The 27,762-nt window shown below is 44.1% G+C and overlaps 1 protein-coding gene across 1 annotated transcript in view; it reads right to left on the bottom strand.

Moving 5' to 3' along the window:
- The window catches only part of PSMD1 (proteasome 26S subunit, non-ATPase 1), a 78,355-nt gene that overhangs the window by 38,851 nt on the left and 11,742 nt on the right, over window positions 1–27,762 (bottom strand). Inside the window, exons 10-16 of the mRNA XM_083177455.1 lie at window positions 25,803–25,891; window positions 11,770–11,848; window positions 11,526–11,690; window positions 11,033–11,144; window positions 8,183–8,379; window positions 7,484–7,579; window positions 5,825–5,889 (exon numbers count right to left, since the gene is read on the bottom strand). Of these exons, the coding sequence (XP_083033581.1) occupies window positions 5,825–5,889; window positions 7,484–7,579; window positions 8,183–8,379; window positions 11,033–11,144; window positions 11,526–11,690; window positions 11,770–11,848; window positions 25,803–25,891 (803 nt within the window). The remainder of the gene's footprint in view (window positions 1–5,824; window positions 5,890–7,483; window positions 7,580–8,182; window positions 8,380–11,032; window positions 11,145–11,525; window positions 11,691–11,769; window positions 11,849–25,802; window positions 25,892–27,762) is intronic.

Below are 27,762 nucleotides of genomic sequence, written 5' to 3'. Positions count from 1 at the left end.
ATGTTAACACTATGTCAACACAGATTTTGGCATATTTTAACAATAAACACAAAAATGTAAACTTTCTGAATAGATACTATTTTAGCTGTGGCATAGTCCAGTGGTTACCAAACTGCGTGCCCAGGCAGCCAGGGTTGACTCAGGTTGTTGGCTAATACCCCTTTTCCACTAGCCTAAATATCCCGAGGTTTTTGCACAGGATCGCACAGAACCCTGGATTTTAGGCAGGTGGAAACGCTCCCTGTAGAAATAACCTATGTAGCGACCAGGGTTGAACAAGTGTTCAACCTGGGTCGATGCGACCCGGGTTGAACAAGTGTTCAACCTGGGTAGATGCGACCCGGGTCCCGTTCACTACAGTGCAAAAGCCGGCGCTGGGAGATGCTTTCATCTCCAAGCGCCTCCCCGACCCCACCCGCCCGGCATTATGCCGGGTGGGGACTCTAGTGTGAATGGGTTTGCAAGCCAGGTCGCACCCAGGTTGTAGCCGGGTGCGACCCGGCTTGCATATGGAAAAGGGGTATTAGTTAAGTCAAAGTGATAGGCAAAACCAGCGCCAGTGGTGCAATCAGAAGCTCAACTCATTCCTACCACATACCTGACCAAATGGATGACAGGACTGCACAATCTACTTCATTTTTATTTTTTTGCCAAATTTATCCATAAAAAAAAAACTAAAAATAAAAACACCTTTATGCTATGGGTGCTGTGAACAAAATACTGATGCACTATGGCATTGTCTTTCAAGAATATTTGGGAACCACTGGCATAGTCCACCATTTAGGAATTTTAAATTAATTTACAGACTGTAGGTAAAGTATGTGTATTAATGCTACATCTTTAAAAAACAAAAATATATATATTTTTTTTACAACAGATGATCACTACTGAAATGTATTCTGTTAAAGTAGAGCCCAGATTTTAAGGTGTAGGTTGTAAGTGTACGTGTCAATGGCATGAGTACACAGCTCTGTGTGCAGGCTGGCAAATGGTGTCACAAGCAATGCCATAAGATCTGTACATGAGGCTTAACACCGTGGAAGGCACGTGCGGTATTTCCCTTCTGTATATTTAAGGCTGTGGAGTACAATCAATCTTAACTGACCTGTGCTGGAAAGAAAACGGATACAGAATTGTGGCATCATAGCACCATCTGCTGGGTACGGAGCAAAATAATGGAGGACGCACAACACTCCCTTGCATTTTCTCTAATTGGAATAAGTACTTTTATATTAAATTATTTTCTTTATAGTTTCCCACAATTTTCTTGGCAGCACAAATCTACGGGACCAAACATCTGTCTGTTCAAAGCGGTGATCGCCAAGTGTAAGCCCTACATCATTGCTTAGTCTGTGTGCACAAGTAGATTTATTATTATTGCCAGTTATTTATATAGCGTACACATATTCCATGGCGCTTTACAGAGATTACACCATACACATCGGTCCCTGCCCCAGTGGTGCTTACACACGCTAGGGTTAACGTTGTTTGGAGCAACATAGTTTTTACTTGTAGTTCTATGGCAGCAATGACCCAAGTCTAATCTAAAATATTTATGAGATTTGTACAGCTGCAGAGATACCCTAATTACTACTATGCTTCTACAACCCAAGTAGAATGTAAGTTCCAGTGTTCGTATCTAGCAACAGAAGGAGAGAAGAATCTACTCCAAAGGGCAAAGAAAGTCTGTATATGGCAAATTTTGTCAGGACTCAAAGACAGGTGCCCCTCTAAATAGTCAGGCAGCATTTGAGAGACAGATTGAAATGAATTGTGTGGATTGACCAATTTATATATGGGGCAGGGCCAGGGATGTCACAGAAACAAAAATTATTCCATGTGCATCTTTTTAAACCTGTAGGCTTTCAAGTTGTGGGAGGAGCTTCAGCTGAGATGGCGTAAGGGGAAAGGACTACTTTACTGCAGTGATGTATGGCTTCGGTTTTACCCGGATTTACTTGGTTCTCACAGCTGAATCTTATTGGCTAGCAAAAACGCATGACAGCCGATAGACAATTGGAAAAATGCGAACTCGCGATAATTTGGCAAGAAGAACAGAGTAAATTTGAACCTGCACATCTCTACAGTGAAATAGCAATTTAACATTAACCAATGTATTTTACTTGGGTTCTTTTCTGCAAAATCCAATTTTAAGGTTCAGTTGTCCTATGCAATTGGACTCAGTCTACCTAAATGTACCCTATACTGCTGATAAAAATAAAATAAAAACCTTAACTAGGCAATACAAAAGTACAATATACCTACATTGATGTTTCTAGATGGGGATCACTTGTTTGGAGTATGCAAATGTGTGTTCCTAGTAAGCTGACCCTAACTATCAAAAGGTTTTTTTGCCTTCAATCTATAAAGCATCCATGTAATCTCTTAAAATGTAATGTTGGCCCAGCAGCATGTGGGTGTAACAAATATCTTGCCCAAAAGTAAATACTCTGCAACCATCCTTTATAGCAGGAAAACAGAAGGACCACACATAAAAGTGCATAAGAGATTAGGTGCTAAAAACTGCTAAACAGGGACCATTAGTAAAGAAGCACTGCGTAGCCTACAGGACACTTGCACTGCTTATAAATTATTTATTTACAGTTTCTGGTACTTCTTTACTTTAACGGCGCCCCTAGAAATCGCGGGCATCGCGGCCATTGAATGCACTAAAAATCGGGTGCGACGCGACCGACACGATGCCCGCGATTTCCCATAGGGACCAATGTTAAATTTCTCAATTGACCCGATTTTACTGTTCAATGCCTCAATTGACACGATTTTTCCATAGGAAACAATGTTAAATGGCCCACAGAGGCCAAATAGGCACCCTGAAGTGTGAAATGGCCCCCACAATTGTTAACGCCACCCCACGATCAACGTGAACCCAAAGCGTGGCGAGCGCAGCGAGCCCGCGAGGGGCGGCGGTACGCGTCCTATGACCTTTTCATACCCCCACTATCCACGTCGGCGTGGAGTTGAGAATAGAATAGTGTGGCGAGCGCAGCGAGCCCGAAGCGTGGCGAGCGCAGCGAGGGGACGCGGATACCTTCACAGGTAAACGCGTCCCTTTGCGGGCTTCACAGGTATCCTCGTGCGCTCGCCACGCTTCGGGCTCGGTGGCTCGCTGCGCTCGCCACACTATTCTATTCTCAACTCCACGCCGACGTGGATAGTGGGGGTATGAAAAGGTTGTAGGACGCGTACCGCCGCCCCTCGCGGCCTCGCTGCGCTCGCCACGCTTCGGGTTCACGTTGATCGTGGGGTGGCGTTAACAATTGTGGGGGCCATTTCACACTTCAGGGTGGCTATTTGGCCTCTGTGGGCCATTTAACATTGATTCCTATGGAAAAATCGTGTCAATTGAGGCATTGAACAGAAAAATCAGGTCAATTGAGAAATTTAACATTGGTCCCTATGGGAAATCGCGGGCATCGCGTCGGTCGCGCCGCACCCGATTTTTTAGTGCATTCAATGCCCGCGATGTCCTATCTAGTGGTGCCGTGAAAGTAAAGAAGTACCCAGTTTCTTATATAGCGCAGCATATTCCGTTGCGCTTTACAAATGGAAACAACAGTGATTAAACAAACTGGGTAGATACAAACCGACATGGAGGTAGGAGGGCCCTGCTCACAAGCTTACAATCTATAGATTATAAAGTAGACAAAACGATGCACATGTCATAAGGGAGAACTTAGAATCCCAGTTCTCTAAACTACATAACGAAAAAGAATTGACTTTTCAGTGAGGCAACGCTGGGCAATGAAAGGGTTACCGGTGGCCTAAATGCACCATTAACAAGGCTGCCTCTGCACTTTTCCAAGCCCAGCCCAGCCTGTATCTCATCCCGGGAGAGCTGTCACCGGCTGTATAAACACCAGCTTTCCATCAGCAAGTTCAGTCAATACAGAGCTTGTTCCAGGCTGTATACACTCGCTAAGCATTTTCAACTTGGTTGCTGCTTACACCTCAACACCATACAGAACAGACAAACAGCATGAGTCAAAGATTCAGCCTAGCACAGACTTTACAAAAATGTAATTGTAAAATAAAGAGTAAATACTAAGCTCCAAACTACTAGCAGTAAGCAAGAGACTCCTGTAAACATGAGAAAGAAATGTCCACTATGAGGTAGAAGCGAAAGAAAAAAAAAAATGTACTATTTTAAAACCACTCCTAACTGTCAGGATTGCATAGAATGGCTCACCTTTAAAATATATCACAATAAGCATTCAAAGTAGAACAGTCTTATAGAACTGCCTATAAATAAGGACAGGTGAATTGCTACAATTAATGGAAGGCATATCCTAGTTAAGTGTTTTTCAAACACAGTTCACATTTTCCAGGTCACCCGGCAGGTGTACAGGTGCATTTATTACTCATTACATATTTTAAAATATCCACAGGTGGAACCAATTAATTTACTTGATTCTGTGTTAAGACATGAAAAACATGCACTGTGTGAGGTCCTGAGGACCAAGTTTGAGAACCTGTGCCTTATTATCAACCCCTGTACAAGAAATGGTATCTTACAATGAGAATGCAATCACTTAACCGAATTTCTGACTGCATAAGTCCTGGTCCAGATAATATTATTCATGCCGGAAATGTTTTATACGTTCCCTTTTTCCTACAAATGGTAATCTTGTACCCACATAGCATTAAATTTCCAGACTTAGGCATTTCCAAAATATCAATTTCTTTCAAGTTTTATATGTAACATTTAGCTTGATTGGAAACAAAGAATGCTGCTATACAAACACCAACAATAAAATGATAGGCACACAGCTTCAAATACAGCTATTTGTACCCTGGCACACAGTCTATACATAGACTTCTTTACTATCCAGCTTATTTCATCTTTATTCATACTCATTTCATACTATACTTAAAACAGGTACTTATAGGTTAGTTGGGCGCCCACTAAGCAATTTGCTTAGTGGCTATTCTGCGTAGTGAAATCGCATCGCATGGGCCATGCGATGTGCGATGTGATTTTCCTATGTAATTTATTCACTGCTCTCTAAGCCCCTGGCCATTGCATCGCATCTGCCGCAAAATCGCATACGATTTTATAGGGTGTGCGATGCCATGACATTAGGAATACAATAATATGATTGTATGTCCCAAAAATAGGTTAACCGCACCCCCCCCCCCCCCACACTATTCACGCCACACCGAAGCGTGGCGAGCACAGCGAGCCCCACAAGGGGTGGTGGAACGCGCCCTCCGACTATTTCATTACCCCACTATCCACGCCGGCGAAGCCCGAAGTGTGGCGAGCGTAGCGAGCCCAACGAGGGGACGCGGATTACATGTAAAGTAATCCGCATACGCTCGCCATGCTTTGGGCTCGGTGGCTCCCTGCGCTCGCCACACTATATAAAATAAACTCCACGCCGACGTGGATAGTGGGGGTATGAAAAGGTCGGAGGACGCATTCCGACACCGCTCGACACACTTCGGGGTGGCGCGTAAAAACTATTTTTAGGACATACAATCATATTATTGTATACCTAATGTAAAATCGCTTGCGATCTCATGTGATTTTGCGGGAGGTACGATGCGATATTGTGGGGTGTTAAATAATAAAAAAAAAAATTACATGAAAAAAATCACATCGCATGCCCTTAAAATGGCACATTCGATGCGATTTCCCTACGTTACCGTCCGTATGCTAATTGGGCGCCCAACTAACATATAAGTACCATTTAAAATGATCTAAGGAGTGTTAAACTTTGACAGCATAACGGAGACACATAAGCAAGCCCATCAGAGAATCCAGAGTAAGAGGTGATTCGTGGGGAATGGCAAAATCACTGACCTGAACAGGATGAATCCAAGAGACTCCACAGCTGCCCTCCTAACATCATCATTCACATCACTCACCTAATATCAAGAGAAAAAGATGAAAATAAAGCTTAAAATAAGTTTTTAGCTAAAAACCAATGCTTAGCAAAAAACCTGATAATACACTTGTTTCTTTTCAGAAAAAGAAAATAAAGCTCTTAAGGCCCCCCTACACTAGTGCGATTTGGCCAATTTTCACCTGATTCCTATGGATTGGGCCAAATCGCATGTGTTTGACATCTGATCCGACCAATGCCTACCTGCAGTTGTAAACGGAGGTGACGCTTTAAGACTACGACATTATCTCCAATCACCGGGACAGGCGAACCCGCCGGGACCACCCATCGTCACGCTGGGGGCAAGCCCAGCACCAAGATAAGCTGCTGGACTGCCCTCAGCCCCTTGTTCATGAGGTGAATGGATGCTGCACACAGGCATCCCATTCACCTCCTCCCTGAGTACAGCAACGGAGGCTGTGTGTGCCCCCCGTCCAACCTGCGGACGCTGCAGTCCAAAGGTTGGGCGTTCCCCATTGATGTAAACGGGAGCCTAGTCGGATGACTTGGCATACCCGTTTATACTGCCCTCTACCCAGGTCCTGCCCGTGTTCTACCCTGGTCAGGACTTGGGTAGAAGTCCTGTGTAAAGGGACACGAGTTAACCTTATTTACACTGCTGCTGACCCATATGCACAAGGGAAAAACCCGTGTTTTTGCTGTGGTCTAAAAGGGGTATGACATATCCTAAAGAACGGTAGAGTCTTAGTTGAAAAAAAAAAAAGGATATATATATTAATAAACATAATAAATTGTCATATACATGTCTAAGGAAGTGTACAAAAGCATTGCAAATGTAATGTAATTCTTCAGAGCTCAGTTAAGCGGGATGTAATCATCGCAACTGTCACAATCACAACCATCAGAATGCTGGTGGTGGATACAGACATGTGAAATACAGGCAACGTCAAGCAGTAAATACAAAGTTAGCATTAAGCCACAAGAGAAGGGGGTTAGGCTGCAAGAGGGTTGGGATTAGGCTGTATGTGTGTGGGGAGGGGAGTAGAAAAGAATGCACAGTTAAGTTATGCAGCGGAAAGGGTGGGTTAAACATAGAATACTCACCAAAGATTACCAGCATTGTGACCATTAGGGCCCTGCGGCCGGCAATCAGATGGTCAGGACTTCGTATCCAAACAAATGAAACCACTGTACAGTGAGTTATGTAGTAGAAAACTACAGCCATGCTGCATTAAATCAGACCTTTGCCTAAATAAAGTTGCTGAATAAGGACACATCAGAAAAAATTACCCTGGGTCCAAATGTGGCATTAAGGGCCTGATTCAGTGTAGCACGCAATCTATTGTATATGCAACGCAGATATTGTAATTTCACGCAACTGGACATGAACATTTCTGAACCCTCCAACCATTCATGTGTTACACAGAGTGTACACCCAAAAGGTGCTGTTGCTATTGAGACAGATGAAACAAAAAAGGAATAATATTTTTTTAAATATGGGTTTTGTTGAGATTCAAGGGATAAAAAAAAATAGGATAGGATGCAAGCCCTTGGTAAAAAAGTAATATACATTAATACGGCTACTGTATATAAATAGTGAAAAAAAGTATATTTACCGCCACGTGTAGCAGACGACGAATAGCCTTGTTGTTTCCGGACCCACAGTATGCCATAGCAACAGTGTACATGCCAGAACGACGAAGGATTGGGTCCTGAGGAAGAAAGGACAAGAAGAGTAGAGAACATATTCCTGTTAAAACCACACACAAAGACTGTGAATGTAAGCATTGCAGCACAGGTTACATCGATGTATAATAGCAAGGAACATTCCTACAGACAGTAATTTGTCGAATGTTTGTACAATAATTCTAAGCCCCATGTATTTGTACGCAATTTGTCCTATACTACTATTTAGCGCAATCCTTTGGAGAATAAAATTGATGTTCACTGCCACTGTTTCAAATGTTGTAACTATTTAGGAGTCAGACATGTCTGCTGCAGGGAGATAAACCAGACACGGCCTATAAATTCTACAGGAATGAGGTCAAGCCAGACTCTGGAGGAGGTATTAAAGAAAAAAAGACGCCAAGAGAGACGGATTCTTTTTTTACAATATACAGTCCACTCAAAACACATTGCCTTCAAAAATCAATTACAACTGCAAAAATGTATTATAAAAAAAAATGACACTGTATGACAAGTTCGTCATTCCAGTGATCCATTAAGAACACAGCAAGGCTTGCTTCTAGCTTCCTATATGATCAGCCTGGTTTTTAACCATGTAAGACTTCAAACAGTTTGAATTGTCCTCTTACCTTGTCTCTGCAGAGACTCTCAATCAAAGCGTCTGCCTCCTCCATGCGGCCATACATAACTAGAGCGATGCCAACTGCTAGTCCCCGCAGGATCTTTTCATGCTGTGTCTCTTGGGCATATCCAACCATGTCCTCAATGGCCTGGGCATTTTTCGAACCAAGCATCACCAAACCAAGAGCCAAGCCTGCTGCCTCTCCTAAGATACAAATAGAAGTGTTGTGTACAAGTATAGCATTCATGAGAAGCCGGTTTAACAATTAAAAATATATGTAATAACCGTAAAGAAACATTGAATTTCTTCTGGTTCCTTTCTTTTAGCACTTTAGGAGAAACTGGAGTCGTTGAGGGGTATACTTGTGGCTACACAGGAGTTGCCACTTCCAAATGAAAAGCTTTCCGAAAATTCCTCCCTCTCTATACCTTGTGCCTGCCAATTTATGTATACACAATCACAGCAGGACAGAAAAAAAAAACAGAAATGAAATATAAAAACCAAAAAAAAACCTATGTCCTCCTACATTCTCAAAACAAGGACAAAACAATAACGTGTTATAATATTTTTTTTTTTAAAGGACAAAAGAGTATGCACCCAATGTAGATGAGTGGAATTACTCGGTGCAAACACATGAAGTATCTGATGGTTATATGAACAGATGCCAGCCCTTATCAACAGATCAGCCAAAGCCATACTGCCCAGTAAGCTCTGGAGATTCTGGAAGATATCATCTGGTCCATAAAAAACCATCAAGGCACAAAGTCCCATAGTGTAATGGAACTACCCACTCGGATTATCCACCTCCATCTGGATAACTTACTGAAAGTGGTAAGGGGAGTGCTGGAGCTCCTAAAACAGCTGCTGTTTCTGGTAGGTTTCTTAACAAAAAGGAAAAAAACACCATGGGGCCCAGTCTCAAAATGGCAGCAAGCCACATAGTGTGGCTTCCAGATATCCATAATAAACTTGGAGCAATTAACTGCTGCCACTGTAAATGCTTCCAGAGTGTGAGTTTTGCCTATTGTCGAAGTCGTATTGCATGCGCACCGCACCAGCATACTATGGCCGCCATTTTCATCCGCACATTTACGTAAAGGGCGTACAGGAGCGAGTAAGAGTATTGTGCGAACGCAAAGGGCAGTCATACTAATAGGTTATGGTATAAAACTGACTGACTCATGATAGACAGTCAAATGGTCGACCACTATGGTAGACAGTCCCAAGGTCAACAGGGTCAAAAGGTCGACATGAGTTTAACCCTAAAAGGGTGTCTGTCGACACTAAGTGTACAGCTGCGCTTGCCATGCTTCGGGCTCGGTGCCTGCACTGGGCACACTATTTTATTCTCCCTCCATGTCCTAGTGGATGGTAGGGCACGAAATAACGCCTGTTGGCACAAGTCGGTTGAAAATGTTGTAAAAAAAAAACATGTCTACCTTTTCCATGTCGACCTTTTGACTGTCTACCTTTTGACTGTCTACCTTTTGACTGTCTACCTTTTGACTGTCTACCTTTTGACTGTCTACCTTTTGACTGTCTACCTTTTGACTGTCTACCTTTTGACTGTCTACCTTTTGACTGTCTACCTTTTGACTGTCTACCTTTTGACTGTCTACCTTTTGACTGTCTACCTTTTGACTGTCTACCTTTTGACTGTCTACCTTTTGACTGTCTACCTTTTGACTGTCTACCTTTTGACTGTCTACCTTTTGACTGTCTACCTTTTGACTGTCTACCTTTTGACTGTCTACCTTTTGACTGTCTACCTTTTGACTGTCTACCTTTTGACCCGGTCAACCATATGACTGTCTATCACGAGTCAGTCTATGATCAGTCCGGATACCTACTAATACACATAGAATCATACTCCACAATCACAAATAATAAAATATATAGTTATATGGTTTGATATCGCAACACATAGTATTAAGGATAATACACGATTTCCCCTGGACATATTTAGTATCTGTGTGACCAGTCTCACTCGGAGTTCTCCGGTGTTTGTTTGAAAAATGCAGTATATACCATACATAACTTATGCACATTGCATACAGTATGATAATCTATACATTGCCACGAGGAAGGGCTAACTGTAGAAATCCAGTTAAAACCAGATGCACAGCAGGGACCCCTGGACATGACGACGAAGCCTTGAACAAAGAACCAGCTGTGCATCCTTACTGTACCAATAAGGAGAGGGGTAACCTGACCTCTTGACCAATGAAGTATTTCCATTGTCTGGATCCTTTATATTGCTGCACACGGACTAGGGACAGTCTACTTGACCATGCTTAGAACTTTGAATACAGATCCCTGGTCCGGGAGGCGCCTGCGAGTGAGCGATGGTTACTTACCTTTTGTATTGTTGTAATTGAGCTTACATTTGTTTTTCCCCTTCTCGATAATTGTGGTTAAGACTTATATAAGGATTTGTATACTGTGTGATCTCGTTATATTCGGTTACCCCTTTTTGTCCATTAGGGACTAAATACATATGGTGAAGGACTTTATACCCTTACTGCGAATTTATATCAAGTCTTAATAATTTGTAATTAAATAAATTGTAATTTATTTGCAATAAGCAGAAGTGTTTACAAGAACGATACCTGCTACATTGAGAGAGTGTATAAGTACTTTGTACTGATAAGGGTATCAGTGTAGCGTGTGAGAGGCTGATAAGGTACACTACAGGGCGCTACTTATTAGAACGCCCCTAGTTAGGAATAAAGGGTAACAGTTTACAGACACATTACGTAAACTGCGAAACTTAATTATTGTCCATCGGTTTGGGAAATATTTGGATTTAACACTAATAGAACGGATCTGTATAATCAATTCCTGCAATATTCATTACCTGTCACCGCATCATCTTGATAGAGGTTTGTTTTAAGAAGGTCATATACATCTTGGCGTGCAGTCCCCATTGCGGCCAAACCCAGGCCTAGACAGCCACCATGGCGTACAATCTGATGTAAAGCATGTTAAAGAGAAAGATAAGCTATAAGGCAATTAGAAAAATAGCAGTCTTGTTTGAATGGTCTATTCCCAAAAGACCTGTCACAAATTAAAGCATGCCTTTTGGGAATAGACCATTAAGGCATAACACATTAATGATTTGGAGACGTTTATTTTTTTTCTCCCGCTTCACAGAAGGCCTAAGTAATTTCCAAGTTAGCACTAGTGTTGTAGGAATCACCAGATTGGTAATCCTCAAGCAATGTATGTGTAGGTCAGAGGCATTTATTATTCCACCCCATGTGAAGCTCTGTAGTGACCAGGAAGAGTCTCCAAACCACATTTGTCAAGTTTAACTATCTTACATCATATAACAAGAACCAATATCTTACATCATTGCTGGCATTCTTCAGTTGGTTAAGCAGGTAATCTATTATGTCACCTCCATGGTTAGCATGTATGAGTCCCAGAGCATACAGGCCCCCCCCTTCCTGGTATGCAGAGCCAGGTGATGTGTCCTTGGGCAAATAAGTAGCCATGAGCTGCAATGCCTCCTTCTAAATATATGATAATATTATTATTAAGGAAGGATTTTACAATAGTTTATTTTACTAAACTAGCTTCTAGGTCACTCACCTTATGAATTACTCCCAAGCTAGCCGTCGCTGTGAATTTTGCCCAATTTGTGGCTCTTGCCAACCACTCCAAATTATCTCTATGAAAAAAATAAATTAGATATCAGCCAAAAGAAACCAAGATGGCATCATAGATTAACCCTGAGTGCCAACATCTCTGAAAGATGTGCAAAATATCTGCTAAAAGTGCCAGCATCACTCACATTTGTCATAAAAAAAAAAAAAAAAAAAAAAAAAGGTTAGGCAAAAAAGATTATATTTCCTATGTAATGTAAACATTACATGTCATTATGATAAATTAAAATGTTTGGTTGCCAATTTTCACAGCAATTTTAACAAATACTTAGCACTCAAAGGGTTAAGTGAAAATAGTTAAAACCTTGCAAAAGCAGGGTAAGAAAGAATAGATTTGATGAACTGGAGAAAGTAGGGATTTACATTAAATAAAAAAGAACACTACATAAATAGGGACTTTTAGTTCTTACCTGACGTGGGGGGGGGGGGGCGCACACCATAGAAACAGTGGCTATAGGTGTGCTGGAGTCTGGGACCTAAGCAGTTGTAACTTCATAGCACAGCTCCTCCTCCTCCTCAGATCTCACCAGTTATGTACAAAGCTCTTTGGACAGTTCAGTAGAGTAAAGGAGACAAACCAGACACCCCACAAGCATACAGCATGAAGCTAGTGAGTCTGGTGGCCAAATCCAAGAAAACCACACCAAGCGACCGAATCATATCAGCCATCAAAAAGTCTGGAACTGCCAAAGTGTAGGCCAGGAGTTTTACTATAGTGGATGAAGGTCAACAATGCATGGTGACATGTAAGAGAATTAGGGTCACAGAAGGCTTTGGTCCGTTACACCTAAATACAGATACCACACCACAGCCAACAAACCAAAAAAGACTAGTGCAAATGCTTACAAATCAACCAGAAGAGACGCCTAAACAATCGTCCCTCATATCTTTGACTGTCTGTAAATACCCAGTTTTTTGTATCACTGTCTCTTATGGTAAAGCGTGATGGAATATGCTGCGATATATAAAGAAACTGCTAAGAAATAGCTTATATGGCATTTGGAGATTTCCTGCCAGAGAAAAACCATCCTGATGCTCAAAAATCACTCAGTCAGGGTGCAAGAAGAGAACTGGTAATCTGTGCGACAATGCAATGAAGTCTGAAACCCTACTGACACAGGAGATTGAATAGAAAAACACCATCTTTCACTTGAGTCATCAGAGTCCATAAGTTCTAAAAGATAACGCCTCAGGACAAGAACCAAATCCCAATGAGCAACTGAGGAAATAAAGGAAGGTATGATGTAAAGCAGGCATTCCCAACCACGGTCCTCAAGGCACACCAACAGTGCAGGTTTTAGTGATATCCAGGCTTCAGCACAGATGGTTTAATCAGAATCCCTCACATACAAATTAATTCCCCTGTGCTGAAGCCTGGATATCACTAAAACATGCACTATTGTTGTGCCTTGAGGACCGTGGTTGGGAATGCCTGATGTAAAGCATCAATTGGAGAGAATGCTACAGTAAGACAGAGGGCCGAGATTTATAACTTGAGGGACAATCTTTCAGGGAGAAAGAACCACCTACTAAAAAAGCAGAGAATTGCTGGATATAGCGTCCTGACAAAACTCTAAGCAACATATTCTTACCACACACTGTGAAAGACATTAGCCAAAACTTTTCTGGTGCAAAAAAACAGCATCTGAACATCTCTGGTTTCAGCAGCCACCCCATCAAATCAAAATGAGGGAGGTCTGGGTACAAAAATGGACCCAGAATGAGAAGGTCCAGACTAATAGTAAGAAACCTAGCTAATACATTTGAGATATGCATGCAAGTTCAATCTGGACAACCTGCCCTTTAGCTTCCGCATGCCAGACGAAAGCGGTGTATCAGATGAAAGGTCTGTGGAACAGACTGTGTCCCATCCCACAATGATGGAGGGACCACTCTCCCACATGAACCTCTAGACAACTGCGGTAATCCACTTGCCAGCTGTGAACTCCTGGGACGTAAACTGCTAACAGAGCTGGGAGGAAGTGTTATGCCATCCTCTGACTCCTGATGACTTTAGGCTTTTGGTACGTCCCTGATTAATAATATACAGTACAAGAAGGCAGTTGCACTGTTAATCTGAACCTTTACTGCCTTAACTGAAGAGACTTCACCAGGCAAAGGACTCTGTAGATCACCCTGAGTTCCAGAATGTTGACTGTCTCCTATAGTTTACATTTGTTGTACGTAGTTCCTACATCTGTACCAGAAAGGGATGCCTTCTGTCTAACTGGGAGCACTGAAGCCACCACTGCAAGGACTGATACACTTTCTGTGACAATGAGAGATGATGGAACAAGTACCCTTTGAGAGGAGCTCCATGTGAGAAACAAATTGAATTTTACTGTGCCAAAAGGTGGACACTAATATGGCAAGATCTCTAATGCAGCGATGGACTGGCTCACACAGCATCAGTGCATGCAATGATCCAATCTTGACCCCGGGAAGAAAACTCACTGGGACTGGATGTCCAAAAGGCTACAAAGTAGAGAATCTGTTAATATGTTGAACTTGTGCCAATTTATAAGCCAAATGTGTGACTAAAGAACCAGAACCATTAAAAGGAGATGTTCTTGTAAGCAGCGAGGGTCTGCCAATATGAGAATAGGTAAAATAAGTGTCCTGGACATCATGATACACCCAGTTACAAGGCAAGCATTACTGACTGGAGAGATTCCTTCCTGAACCTGAGAACCCAGAGACAGACATAGAGGAGCTTCAGAATGGGGCAGAAAGAGGATCTCTAAGTTTTGCACAAGGAAACGTTTGGGGTAAAAACTAGTACATTTGTGACAGCGGTACAGAAGCGATGACCAAAGAGGCTAGAAGTTCCCTGACAGAATCCTGTAAGATACAGACTTTGATGAGGAAAACTTAATGTGAAGTACTGGCATGAAGGGGACCTCCTGGAGATCTAAATCCTAAAATTGCTTTATATGCAAGAATTAATTCTCTGCTGCCATTCCTAGAAGACTAGATTGTCTTCCACCATAGGAACCCCCCAAATTGGGAGAACATCCAAGCATGCAGGCTTTAAAGCTGGCCTACGGCCTTCCTAAGTTTGCCTGCTCCTAAAGGAGAAACACTGGCACAGTATTGAGCTGAAACCTCAGGTTCCTGTATGGTTAAATGTACCAAAATGTAACAGCAATTGTCCTAAGGAGCAAAGGAAGAAAAGTGGATTTGAGCACAGCTGCAAGCAGCAATCATTTTATCCAATAACTTGGATTCTAAATCTGCATTCCAATAAAGTAGCTGGCCAACAGCAAAGAGAATATTCAGGGCATGGTGTGGAGCTGGATAACTGCTATGTCAGCTCAATAAATTGCCTATGAGTGTAAGAGCCCAGAATGGTTCCAGCAGGGGACTGTCACCAAGGAACCAGACTGCTGCACTAAAGGAATCACAACGAAGATCACCATGATCCTTAAAAGACACCAGTAAATTTGTTGCCATATTATTTGCATTCTCCAGGATAGCCCATAAGCAGGCATACTTATAACCTGGAGCACCAACATACGGCTTGTAAAATAGCTGGCATGAAAAGGTGTACTGAGCAGGAGACAGCTACTATCAACACAGAAAAATCGTTTTTTAACCCAAAGAACTGCACCAATATGCTGTACACACGATGTAATAGTAGTGAATGCAGCACCAGGCACAACAAATGAGGTGTATACAGCTATAAGCGCATTGGCATTAATTGTACCAGGTTAACGGATATAAAAATTATTTGAAATAAACTTGGTCTTAAAAACACATTGCAGCACTGAAGAATGACGCACATAGAACTAAGTCCAGAAATGCACAGAAAATGTAAAAGGTATGTTTCCAACTAAAAATATAGACAGTTAGTTGAGGGACATGACCCAGTACTATAACCTGACAGATCTATGGGCCTTATTTTGGATCACTCTTTCTGACAAAATCCTTCTTAGATGGACAAAACCATGTGCACTGCAGGGGGGCAGATGTAAAATGTGCAGAGAATTCGATTTGGGTGAGTTATTTTGTTTCTGTGCAGGGAAAATACAGGCTGCTTTATTTTTACACTGCAATATAGATCTCACTTTGAAGTAAAACCCCACCCAAATCTAATTATATCTGCACAAGTTACATCTGCCCCACCTGCAGTGCACATGGTTTTGCCCATCTAAGAAGGATTTTGTCAGAAAGAGTGAACTAAAATAAGGCCCTATGTGAGGTATAGTGGAGAAGCTGTACTCTCTCCTGCAAGACCTATACTCAGTGCACCTCATTGATGAAACCACACGCCCACTTCTTCAGTATTACCATATTCCTGGTGATTTTTTTAGTTTATAAAACTGAAACGTTGAAGTAATGTAAATTTGCATTGAAGTGATTGATACCCCTTTCAGACATACCACCCAGGATTTTAAACCTGGTACAATCCCGGGTCAATTGCAGGTGCGCAGGACACAGGATTTTTTTTAGTCCTGGGAATAGCCTTTCAGACATACACTAGTCCCGGGATTATGCGCGTGCATGTGAACAACCAATCAGAACCTACTTTTCATTTATATAGCACCTTCTAAAAGATGATAGAATCCAAGTGGTTGACCATACCAACATTCCATCTTCAATAGAACTTCCATCTTTGTATATAAACCCATATTTCTCCATCTATAAAACACTAATTGGGGTTACTTGCACGGAATAATCTTGAGTCCCTAAGCGGATTTTGATGCAGTTTTCATAATTTTATATTTTTTTCAGTATTTACAGAGGAAGAGAGAAAGGGGTGTAGAGGTGCGCTCAAGAGGTAATATCACCAAATTGTAAAAATACAAAATTTATTTCGTACATTAAAAGGTTTAAAATACATAGGTCATGGTTGTTTTACAGAAATTGTTGATGGTTTACAGAGATTATTGCAGGTGGTAACTCATAATGATTCCGTACAATGGTGTCGATTAGATCATGCGAGATAACCCTACGCGTTTCGTCCACTAGGGACTTCCTCAGGGGTAATACACCAAGATCTATGGAATCTTTATGCATACAAATTGAAATACACTCTTCGTGGATTATTTTATAAAGAAGAAAGATGTGGTCACCGTTGTGAGTCAAATGACCCGGTAGTGCTTCCACTGAAGCGAAGCAGCAGTATCAAAATTAAAAGGCGAAATGACACACCTCTCCGACTGAAGTCAGTTTCAGAAAAGAAGTTGATTCCGAATTCGCTATCAACAGTCTCGATCCTTGCTGATCGAGACTGTTGATAGCGAATTCGGAATCAACTTCTTTTCTGAAACTGACTTCAGTCGGAGAGGTGTGTCATTTCGCCTTTTAATTTTGATACTGCTGCTTCGCTTCAGTGGAAGCACTACCGGGTCATTTGACTCACAACGGTGACCACATCTTTCTTCTTTATAAAATAATCCACGAAGAGTGTATTTCAATTTGTATGCATAAAGATTCCATAGATCTTGGTGTATTACCCCTGAGGAAGTCCCTAGTGGACGAAACGCGTAGGGTTATCTCGCATGATCTAATCGACACCATTGTACGGAATCATTATGAGTTACCACCTGCAATAATCTCTGTAAACCATCAACAATTTCTGTAAAACAACCATGACCTATGTATTTTAAACCTTTTAATGTACGAAATAAATTTTGTATTTTTACAATTTGGTGATATTACCTCTTGAGCGCACCTCTACACCCCTTTCTCTCTATCTCGTACTTCAGACTCCCATTAGCGGCGGAGTTTTTAGAAGAGTGCTGCTCACCTATTGGCGCAGAACGGGGACACAACCCCCGTTTATTTACAGAGGAAGGTTTAGGTGTATTAAACATTAATATATGGACAGGGAGCCGAACAGTGACTATTTTAGTAAGAGTGACAATTTCAGTAAGAGAATAGTACCACACACAATCGTCAATCATGGCGCTTAAGTAGCAGTGCTGTCGTAGAAGGCTTCAGGAAATCTTCTTAGCTCATACTTCAAATATGTCCCCACTCTCATCTCTCCTTAAAGTTCCTACTTTACCTGCTTCCATGAGTTATCGATAAGGTATTGGTACTAAGTCCCGGCGTTCAAAATCCCGACGTCAGAATCCCGACCGCCGAAATCCCGACAGGGGGGCCGGGGGGACGTGGTTCGCCCCCCTTACGGGCTCGCTGCCATGCAGCGGGCCCGGTGCCTTGCTACGCTCGGCACACTAATTTATTTTCCATCTATGGGTGTCGTGGACACCCATAGGAGGGAGAAAGTGTCGGGATTTTGGAGTCAGGATTTTGAAAGCCGACCGCCGGGATTGTAACTGCGTCCCATCAATAATATAGGCAAGTTTTTCTCATGGGTGCCTCTGCCTCCTTCCTCTCCATGTGGACTTCTCTTCCCATACAGATCTCCATCCATCATCCCCATGGATGCCCCTGACCACTGCCTCCATAATTCATCATTTGCCCCCTTCCTCCCCAAGGCTGGCGGCTGCTGATCAGAACATGGGTATTAAAAAAGGGAGCAGAGGGGGGCGTGGCCTAGCTGGCAAACAGGGAAGACGCACCTTCCATCTGCTCCTGTTTCCACGCTGATTTTGGGGACATTTAAGCCATACCCTTACACCAGAGACACTCCAAAAGGGTTCCCAGCCCCTCTCTAATCACCACAGCACCTGGGACCAAGGCAGCGGAGCTGGGCAGTGCCTCCGGGCGCCGTCGCGGGTTGCGGCCTGGTCCGCGAGGAGAAGCCGGGGCCTCAATTTTCAGAAGCGGTGCCGGCGGCGGGCGAGTGTGATCCCCCCAGCGACGCAGACGACATAGCGGAGGACGGGGAGACGCATCCCACGCCTCCCCGCCTGGAAGAACTCACCACCGTCGTAAGGAGAGACCGTCACGCTGCGCGTGCAGCCAAAGCGGGTGAGTGAAGCCGGGGACAAGCCGGGAGCCGGGCGCACCACCCACACACACGGCAATCACAGCGGGGAGACCCGGACCACGCGTCACACAAGGGGGAGAGCTGCTGCACAAGCCCTACTGAGGCTGGGCGCCCCGTGGCAGGGAGACTGATAAACGTGTATTAATTGGACATTATCAGCCCAGCAGGTGACAAGCAGGCTGAAGAGGTCCCCCAGCGGCACCCCCCCCTACCAGATAAAGGGAGGCAGTTACACTGATCTCCATTACTAGGCCCAGCACTAATAATCAGGGCCCCTTGGTCGAGCTGCTAACACCCAGTGCTGCAAAACAGGAGTGTCGTTAGGACATAAAGCAGCAAGATTGACTGCAGTGTTAGACGCCCAAAGAGCTGACTTCAGCCCAACCAGGACCCAATTTAACTTGGAAGGCCCCGTACCACCCCTAGGGGAAACCATAGAGACACTCCACTTCTGCCGCCCGGGGGAAGCCCGCCTTCGCCCCCCGCCCGGCACTGATTCCCACGTTAGAAGCTGCAGGCCTCCCAGCCAGATCCAGACCTAGAGCTAACCTTGAGCAGAGAACCGTAGCCATCTCCCCTGTAAATACAGGTGGCCCGCCTGTGCGTGCCTCACAAGATGATCATATAATGTTTGGCCCCTAAAGGCCCCCACTCTACCCCTCGCACCACGATGCAGATGAAGAAGTAGCCCCAATCCCCCCCTATGTGTCTGAGATTCGTGTCCTGAGCCTACGGAGTGAGAGCATACAGCGCTTCCCGACTGCCCCTACTGAATTTGCTGCTGTCGTCCAAGACGGGTTTACCGAAAATGCCTCCCAAAAGGCCCAAGACTCCTAAACCAGTCTCCCAGGTCCCGTTCTTCAAGCCATCCCCCAGAAGTCAGGGCAACAAAACGGAGGCCCCTCCCACGTCATCCTCCCCTCCCGACCACATACCATTACCAGACGCCACACCATGCTCCCCAGCTCCTCAACAAGAGCCCGCGGGTAGACCAGAAGTGCCCGACGATGCGGCATTAACAGTGGGGACCCTCAAGCTTCTGCTCAACCAAATGAAGGAGGAGGTGTCATCAGAAATTAGAACATCCCTACAGACCTGCCAGCGCTCTATCGACGAACTGGGAGACCGCACAAATGCGCTAGAAACTAAAATGGGGGAAATTGTAGGCTCCCACAACACCCTTATAGACTCCCACTCGGCACTGGAAGAGGAAGTGGCAGCCCTACGGGAGAAACTGGTCAGCATGGAAGATAGATCTCGGAGGAACAACCTCAAAATACGAGGTATTCCGGAGAACATCTCCAATAGTAGCCTCCATGACTACGTCATTAACATCTTTAAAAAGCTGTTACCCCTAGTGACTCCTGCTGACCTCTTGCTGGACCGCATACACAGGTTACCGAAGGCGAGGTCTGCTCCTGAGGGGGTCCCCAGAGACGTTCTGATGAGAGTGCACTTTTTCCATATAAAGGAAGCCCTCCTCAAAGCTGCTAGACCATCCGCGGAATCTGCTGCAGCCCTGGGTTCCCATCAGTTATTTGGAGACCTGTCTAGAGATACCCTTCTTAAAAGACGCTCCTTCCACCCGGTCACAACGGCTCTACGCAAAGCTAACATAGTTTACAGGTGGGGCTTCCCGACCCGCCTGTTAATACAAAGGGAAGGATCCACAATCGCAGTCTCCTCGGTTGAGGAAGGCCTGAAACTTGTGTCCAGTTGGAGGCTGCGAGACGCTTCCCGAGACGCTTCCCCGGATGCATCCTCTGGCCGGCGACTTCAGCAGGACTGGTCGCTGGTTGAGTAGCACCGGAACAGAGCAGAATCTGTACTCCTCCACGCTGGATGCTTCACCCCCGCCACCCACATCGGTCATAGACTCTAGTTGACTGAAAAGTGATGAAGATATCGGAGGGAGGTGTCCATCCTGAACAGTTTGTTTAAATTTATTGGTTACTTAAAGTTGTTTGTGGGCCCCTTTGGTCCTGCATAAGTTTGCTGTGGCTGCCCTGTCGTGCTTGGGTGCACCCCTCCATTTGGGGTGGCATTTTGGCTCGAGGGAGGTCGGACCCCCACAAGCTAGGCCCTTATAGTTATAGCTCCAGGATCACTTGAATACACGTGACTCAGGCCCGTTGTAGTTCACCTCTATGTTAGAGTAAAAATTTATACAGATCAGGGACTACTGGTTGCTTCTTCTTATCTAAGTTCGTTTTTGTTTTATATTCTGTTGCGAGGGGGGGAACGGGCCCATACCCACTACCCCCAAGATACTCAATCCAGTTGAGGTGGTCTTGGACAGGCCCCTCACTACGACCCCACTTGGGGTCGCCTGTCTATCCCTTCTTGCTGTCTTTTCACCCTTCTTTTTCCCATCTCCACCCCATGTGTCTTCCCCTCCTGTTTGTTCGTACAGAGTAGCTTATATTGTAATTGTGCCTTCTTATGCTAACACTTATCTGGTTAGTCGTGTAGATATGCAGGTTTTAGATGTCTTTAAATGATTAATGTCTTATCTTTGAACGCCAAAGGTCTGAATTCGCCCCAAAAAAGGAAGGTAGCGCTGGCTTACTTCCATAAGCAGAAAGCCCATCTCGTAGCCATACAGGAGACTCACTTTCTTAAAACAGCTCCACCCAGATTTTTTAACCACAAATTTCCCCAGTGCTACACAGCTAATGGCCCCCATAAAAAGGCAGGCGTCGCCATACTTGTGTCTGCTAGTTGCTCCTTTAATGTGTCCTCCCAGCATATAGACCCGGAGGGTAGATTCCTAATATTAGTGGGTAACTTAGAGGGAGTCGAAACCACCATAGTATCATGTTACGCGCCTAACACCCGACAGACTACATTCATTAGAGCACTCTTTGCCACTATACAGAAATACGCCAAGGGCGCATTGCTACTGCTAGGGGACTTTAACACGGTCCCTGACCCAATCATGGACAAATCACATACCCCAGGACACAGAATAGCCAAGCCCCCGGCTCAATCTAAGAGATTTATGCAGCTCATTAAAGAATACGACCTGTATGATGTATGGCGCGCCAGACATCCGGGTGTGAGGGATTACACCTTTTTCTCTCACCCCCACCGGACATTTTCGAGAATTGATCTCGCCTTGGCCAACAAATGGACCTTAGCCTCCATTCGCAAAATTGACATACTCCCCATCACTTGGTCCGACCATTCCCCCCTACGTCTGAGGTGGGAACTGACCTCATTCAGGTCTACCCCGGGACCATGGCGCCTGGGCAGTTCTGCCCTATCGCAGTTAGACTCTAGGAACTCCATTAGAGATGCCCTGTCCTTATATACCACCACCAATGACCCAGCCGACACCAGCATACTCACATACTGGTGCGCCTTGAAGGCGGTAGTGAGAGGTACGGCAATTCAGGTTGCGGCCAGAGCAAAGAAAGCAGAGGCAAAGGAGAGGTTGGCAGCAGAGACAGAACTGGTCAAACTAGAAGTAGCCCATAAGAATAACCCCTCCGATGAGGCAATATATGCTGCACTCGCGCGAACTAGAGATAAGCTTAATGCGTCAGCTTTTAGTGAAGTACAAAAAAATATCTCCAAACTGAACCAGAGCCTCTTTGGTGACAAGGCGGGAAGATTGCTCGCCAGGAAACTGAGAGGTAGAAGAACCAAGACGAGAATAGACCTCTTGATAAACGCTAGGGGAGCTAGAGTCACCGACCCCTTCCAAGTAGCAGACACTTTCGCAGAATACTATGCCAAACTATATAACTTAAGTGAGGACCCACATACTCCCCAGCCCTCGGTAGCTGACATTACGTCCTTTCTGGACGAAGTTGACCTCCCTGGGTTACAGTCCGAAGCCTGCCAAGCCCTTAACGCCCCCTGGTCCCTGTCAGAGGTAGAGGCTGCAATAGATGCCCTGCCAAACAACAAGGCCCCGGGTCCAGATGGGTACCCTTCCAATTTCTACAAATGTTTTAAGTCTGAACTAGGCCCGATCCTACTGCAAGTATTTAACAAAGCTTCCCATTCCGGGGAATTCCCCGACGAAATGCTCGAGGCTAGGATAATCACGATCCCCAAACCCGGGAAGCCCACTACGGCGGTGCAGAACTACAGACCCATCGCCCTTTTAAACACAGATTTGAAACTATACGCAAAATTAATCGCTAACAGGTTGGCCCCGCTACTCCCCTCCCTGGTAAAGAGTGACCAGGTGGGTTTCGTTCCGGGCAGGCAGGCTCCGGACAACACCCGGAGAGTACTTAATGTTGTTGAAGTATGTGAACGTGCCCAGTCCCCGTTATTATTGCTTTCTCTAGATGCCGAAAAGGCTTTCGACAGGTTACATTGGGGTTACCTGAGGGAGGTACTAGTTCGTTTTGGAATCCAAGGGAGAATGCTAGACTCGATATTTGCTCTCTACTCACACCCTTCTGCGAGAGTGTCTGTGAACGGAACCACCTCTAGCAGATTCCAGATAACAAACGGCACGAGACAAGGGTGCCCCCTATCCCCTTTAATTTTCGTGTTAGCTATAGAGCCACTGGCAGAGAAGATCAGGTCGGACAGCCGAATAGTAGGACCAGTCATAGGGGAAATTCTACACAAAATCTGCTTATTCGCGGACGACGTCCTCCTTTGCCTCCAAAAGCTAAACACATCTTTGCCCGCGCTGCATGAGATCTTAGATGCGTACTCCGCAATTTCATATTATAAACTTAACACCACCAAGACAGAAGCCTTCCCTCTAAACATACCTGATACAGAGCTGGCTCGCCTGAAAGACCAATATCGCTACGCGTGGCAGGGAAGGGCGATTAAATACCTGGGAGTGTTAATATCTCGGGAACCTCATTTGATGGAGTGCAATTACCTGCCGCTGATTGCTGCATTTCAAAAACTAATAACGGAATGGTCCATACACGAAATTTCGTGGATGGGTAGGCTGGCAGCATCCAAAATGGTCCTCCTCCCGAAACTCCTCTACTTATTTCGTTCAATCCCCAGAAAACCTCCCAGGTCCTTGATGTGCAAAATCAATGCCATTTTTACAAAATACATTTGGAAAGGATCACGCCCCCGGGTGGCTAAAAAATATTTGGCCCTACCAAAGGTTCTTGGGGGGGGAGGTTTCCCGGATGTGGAGGTGTACCAGACCGCATGTCTACTGAGCCAGGCCGGGGACTGGTGCGACTCCGGATCCTCTAAACCGTGGGTGGTGATGGAACGCTCGTTAGCCTCTAACATCCCGTTGATGGACTTACTCTGGGTCCCCCTGCGGGCTATCCAGAGAAAGTCAGAGCTATGCTCAGCAATAAAGGCCACTCTGGAGGTGTGGCATGGGGCACTCGCCAGTTTGGGTGGACTAAGCCTGCCAAACGTTGCAATCTCGCTAGTAGCCATTTCTAAACTCATCCCCAACCTAAACCTGAACCCGTGGAACACCGCAGGGATTACCACCTTAGGCCAACTAATGCAAGGGGACTCTTTGCAGCAGTTTTCCGACCTCCAAGCGAAATACGGCCTGCATAAAAGCGAGTTCTACAAGTACCTTCAAATCCGCCACTGGCTAGCGGCTAATAGAGAAGGCCCAGTACCAATGGCGTGTGCCCCCAAAGTCCTCATCTCCAGACTAAACAGCAAATCGCAAAAAGGGGGTATCTCAAGATGGTACAATTATCTCATCTCCGTAACAAAAAAAGGGAAGTTACCGGCTCAGGTCAAGTGGGAGACAGATCTCAATATTTCTCTCAATGAGGAAGTTTGGGACACTGTTTTCTACTCAGGATTTAAAATGTCGAAATGCATTCAACATACAGAAATGTTTCTTAAAATCTGCCATAGATCATATTTCACTCCGTCTAGACTACATGCCATTTGGCCAAATGTCTCACCTCTATGCTGGAGGAAGTGTGGCAATGTAGGCACATTGCTACACATATTTTGGCAGTGCCCCCTGCTGGCCCCCTTCTGGTCAGAGGTGTCCTCGTTGGCCACCGATGTCCTTAGACGCCAGGTCCACCTGACCCCAGTGTTGGCCCTTCTCCACCATTCCGAAACACTTTCAGGGGGTGACCTATATATATTGAGGCACATCCTAATAGCAGCCAAGGCAGGCATTGGTCGTCTGTGGAAGTCGACGGAGGTGCCCCGGGTTGGCCAGGTAATTAGCAAGGTACATAACCACTTTCTATATGAGACAACGAACGCTAAGTACTCCTTATCAAAGGCATCGATTCACTTGAAATGGCTCAAATGGGCAGAATTCAGAGAAGCACAGGGCCTCACCCTAACCAGAATAGACCTATGGGACAGAAACATCTTGACATCTCCCCCACACTCGCAAGATTAATGGCCAATACTTGATTATCAGTTACCTTTTACATCCCGCCGCATGTACAGCTCCCCTCTCCCCATGTCTCCTGCATCCTAATGTGTCTCTGCAAACCTGTCCCTGTCATGTCCACCCTTCTATTCCCCCTACTTCCCAGTCTACCTGCCCTCTTTCTCTTTCTATCCTAATTTCCTAAATAAAACTCAGGTCAAACCTCTGCGTAGGTTTAAACTTTATTGTTTCCCAAACTGCCATCAGCTATGTGTGTTTGGAGATCTGCTATGGTTAACAATTTGTTAAATGGCTTATGTTGTGTATACCAAATTCGTGTAAGAATTTACAACTTGACCTAATAAAAACCTATTATGAAAAAAAAAAGGGAGCAGAGAAGTGACAATTTTACTAAAGCAAGTAAAAGAAATAAAATGGCCAACCAAGCACGGGGAAGATTCAAGGAGCAGTTGAGAGAGTATACACGGGCTCCACCATAGCAAATACATTTTCTGGTGGAATAGACATCTCTTTTTGGAGGAGCTCTTTAATTAAAATATAACTATTTTATTACCATTATACCAAGACACAATGTGAATATAGGATGTAGTACGTATAAATGAACAATTAGTCTTGTGCAAAGCTGGTATGGTTCGCTAGTTATTTTAAATGTGACCATTAGCAGCATTCAGTACACAAAATGGACTGTAGCTGAAGCAAAAATAGCAGCCTGCGCTGAACTTACCTGAGGAACTGGTCACTAGTGGTGCCACAGTGCATGAAAGAATTTGCTATTACAGTAGCTGTGTGACAGACAGAATTTCTCACCGCATCCTGAAAAAAAAAAAATTGTTGTTCAGTGGCAAGAAAATGAGTAAGTCTCACATTTTAATTTTACTTTGCAGAAATAGTTTTACAAAGAAATCTTGTTATTACCATTGCTAGTTGTCTTTCCCACTCTACATAATTAAGCTAACTGCACACTAATTATGCATTCATGTGAAACAGTTCACTTGTTTGTGGTAAAGCCCCCATCCACTAATGCCATATGGTTACTATGTATGCAATTCCGAGGTGTTGCTGTGACGGATCATAAAAAGTGACACATTGCTTGTCATTTAACTGCGATTGCGATGAGAGGCAGGTTCCCATGCACCTCGCATTGCAGATCCTATGGGCTGCCATGAATATTTGTTCATTAGATAAATGACACAATCATAGTAGAAAGCTGAGAAAATTATGTGATAATGGTTTATCGATTGTTATCCTATGCAGAGCAGTGATAAAGGACTGAACTACTTGATGTGGACTTTGAAGTTTTTTTGTTTTGTTTTTTTTAACAATTCACAATAACAATGTTTCACTTTATGTGATGTTAAAGTGTTGAAAGTTTATGTAACCCATGACCAATAAAACATCTGATTGTACATGTTTAATTTTCCAGATAAAAGGCAAATGAAACCATCCATAAATCCTGTACTTTACCAATGTCTTCAGCTAGAAACACAGGCCTGGCTTAGTCTTCCATCTAAATAGTAAGGACAGAGGCTCATGGCCCATTTGGCTGGTAAACATATAAATTAAGCTAGTGGAGACTACATACACTTATGCACCAGCATGTCTCCCATAACTGGATTAAGTCTAGTTCCAAACATAATGGAGTACATTCTACTTTGTAGAGTCTAGACCATGACTGTAGGGTCGTTCGTCAGTCAGGAGATAAAAAGATAATATTTCCTATTCAAGGATACTTGAAACCACATTACCACTGACTAATAAAAGGTGTGTGAAGTTCCAGGCGGATTCATATTTAAGATATAAAACAATTAAAATAAAAACCATGATTTTGTACTTGGCAGTAAAAACACTGTCAGATTCCATAGGATAATTTGGAACACTGGGGTATAAATAGTGAGTGGAGCTTGGCAGTTTAAAACCTAAATAATTTAAACAGGACTACTCCCACTTTATAGATGTACACACGCTTAGATTTTTCCCTGTTTGATTCATTTTTGCTTATAGAAGCAAAATCATATAGAAAGGTTTTTAAGATGCTTTCGTTTCGAAGTGCGCTCACGTTTTCTGTGACTGCAGCCAAGGAAATATCGAATTCGATCCAGTAAAAATCGACACTGCCTTGAATGTAAATCGAATTGGATATCAAACGCAAAATTACAGATCTAATGCTAAATTGAATGAAAGCTCTAATGCCAAATCTAATGGAAAATCGAATCTAAAGCAAATCGAAGTGTGTGTACACACCATTAGAGAGACTCCCAATTCTAAACAGACATACAACAGGGAGTGCTGAGAGTACATACAGTACTCACAGAATTAGAGAAAGATTTTACTGGTAAGCACAAAATTCTTGGTTTCTCCTTCATCCATTGGGGGACACAGGAATGTCAAAGGCACATCTCTAGACAAGGTGTAACAGAATTAGAATTACGCAAAAGTGTACACTGAAGACTAGGTGGAAACATAACACAGCTGGCCAGCAGAGGCCCCATGGCCCAAAATGTTCCAACTGACTGAGTAGATCGAGTCCTAACCCAGAAGGGAACTGGTTGACCAAGAACATTGAAAAAAGCCTGGCAAATGAAAGCCTGAATCCACTGAGACATCGGTCTGCATAGAAACAAGCAAACCCTTCTTGTGAGAGAAAAATAGAACAAATAAATCATCCATCTTAAGTGCACACAGAT

This window comes from Crinia signifera, chromosome 3 (genome assembly GCF_055691185.1).
Source record: "Crinia signifera chromosome 3, ASM5569118v1, whole genome shotgun sequence".
Classification (NCBI taxonomy): Eukaryota; Metazoa; Chordata; class Amphibia; order Anura; family Myobatrachidae; genus Crinia; species Crinia signifera.
The sequence above is the reverse complement of the archived record's forward strand: the minus strand, read 5'-3'. Positions and strand labels throughout refer to the sequence as shown.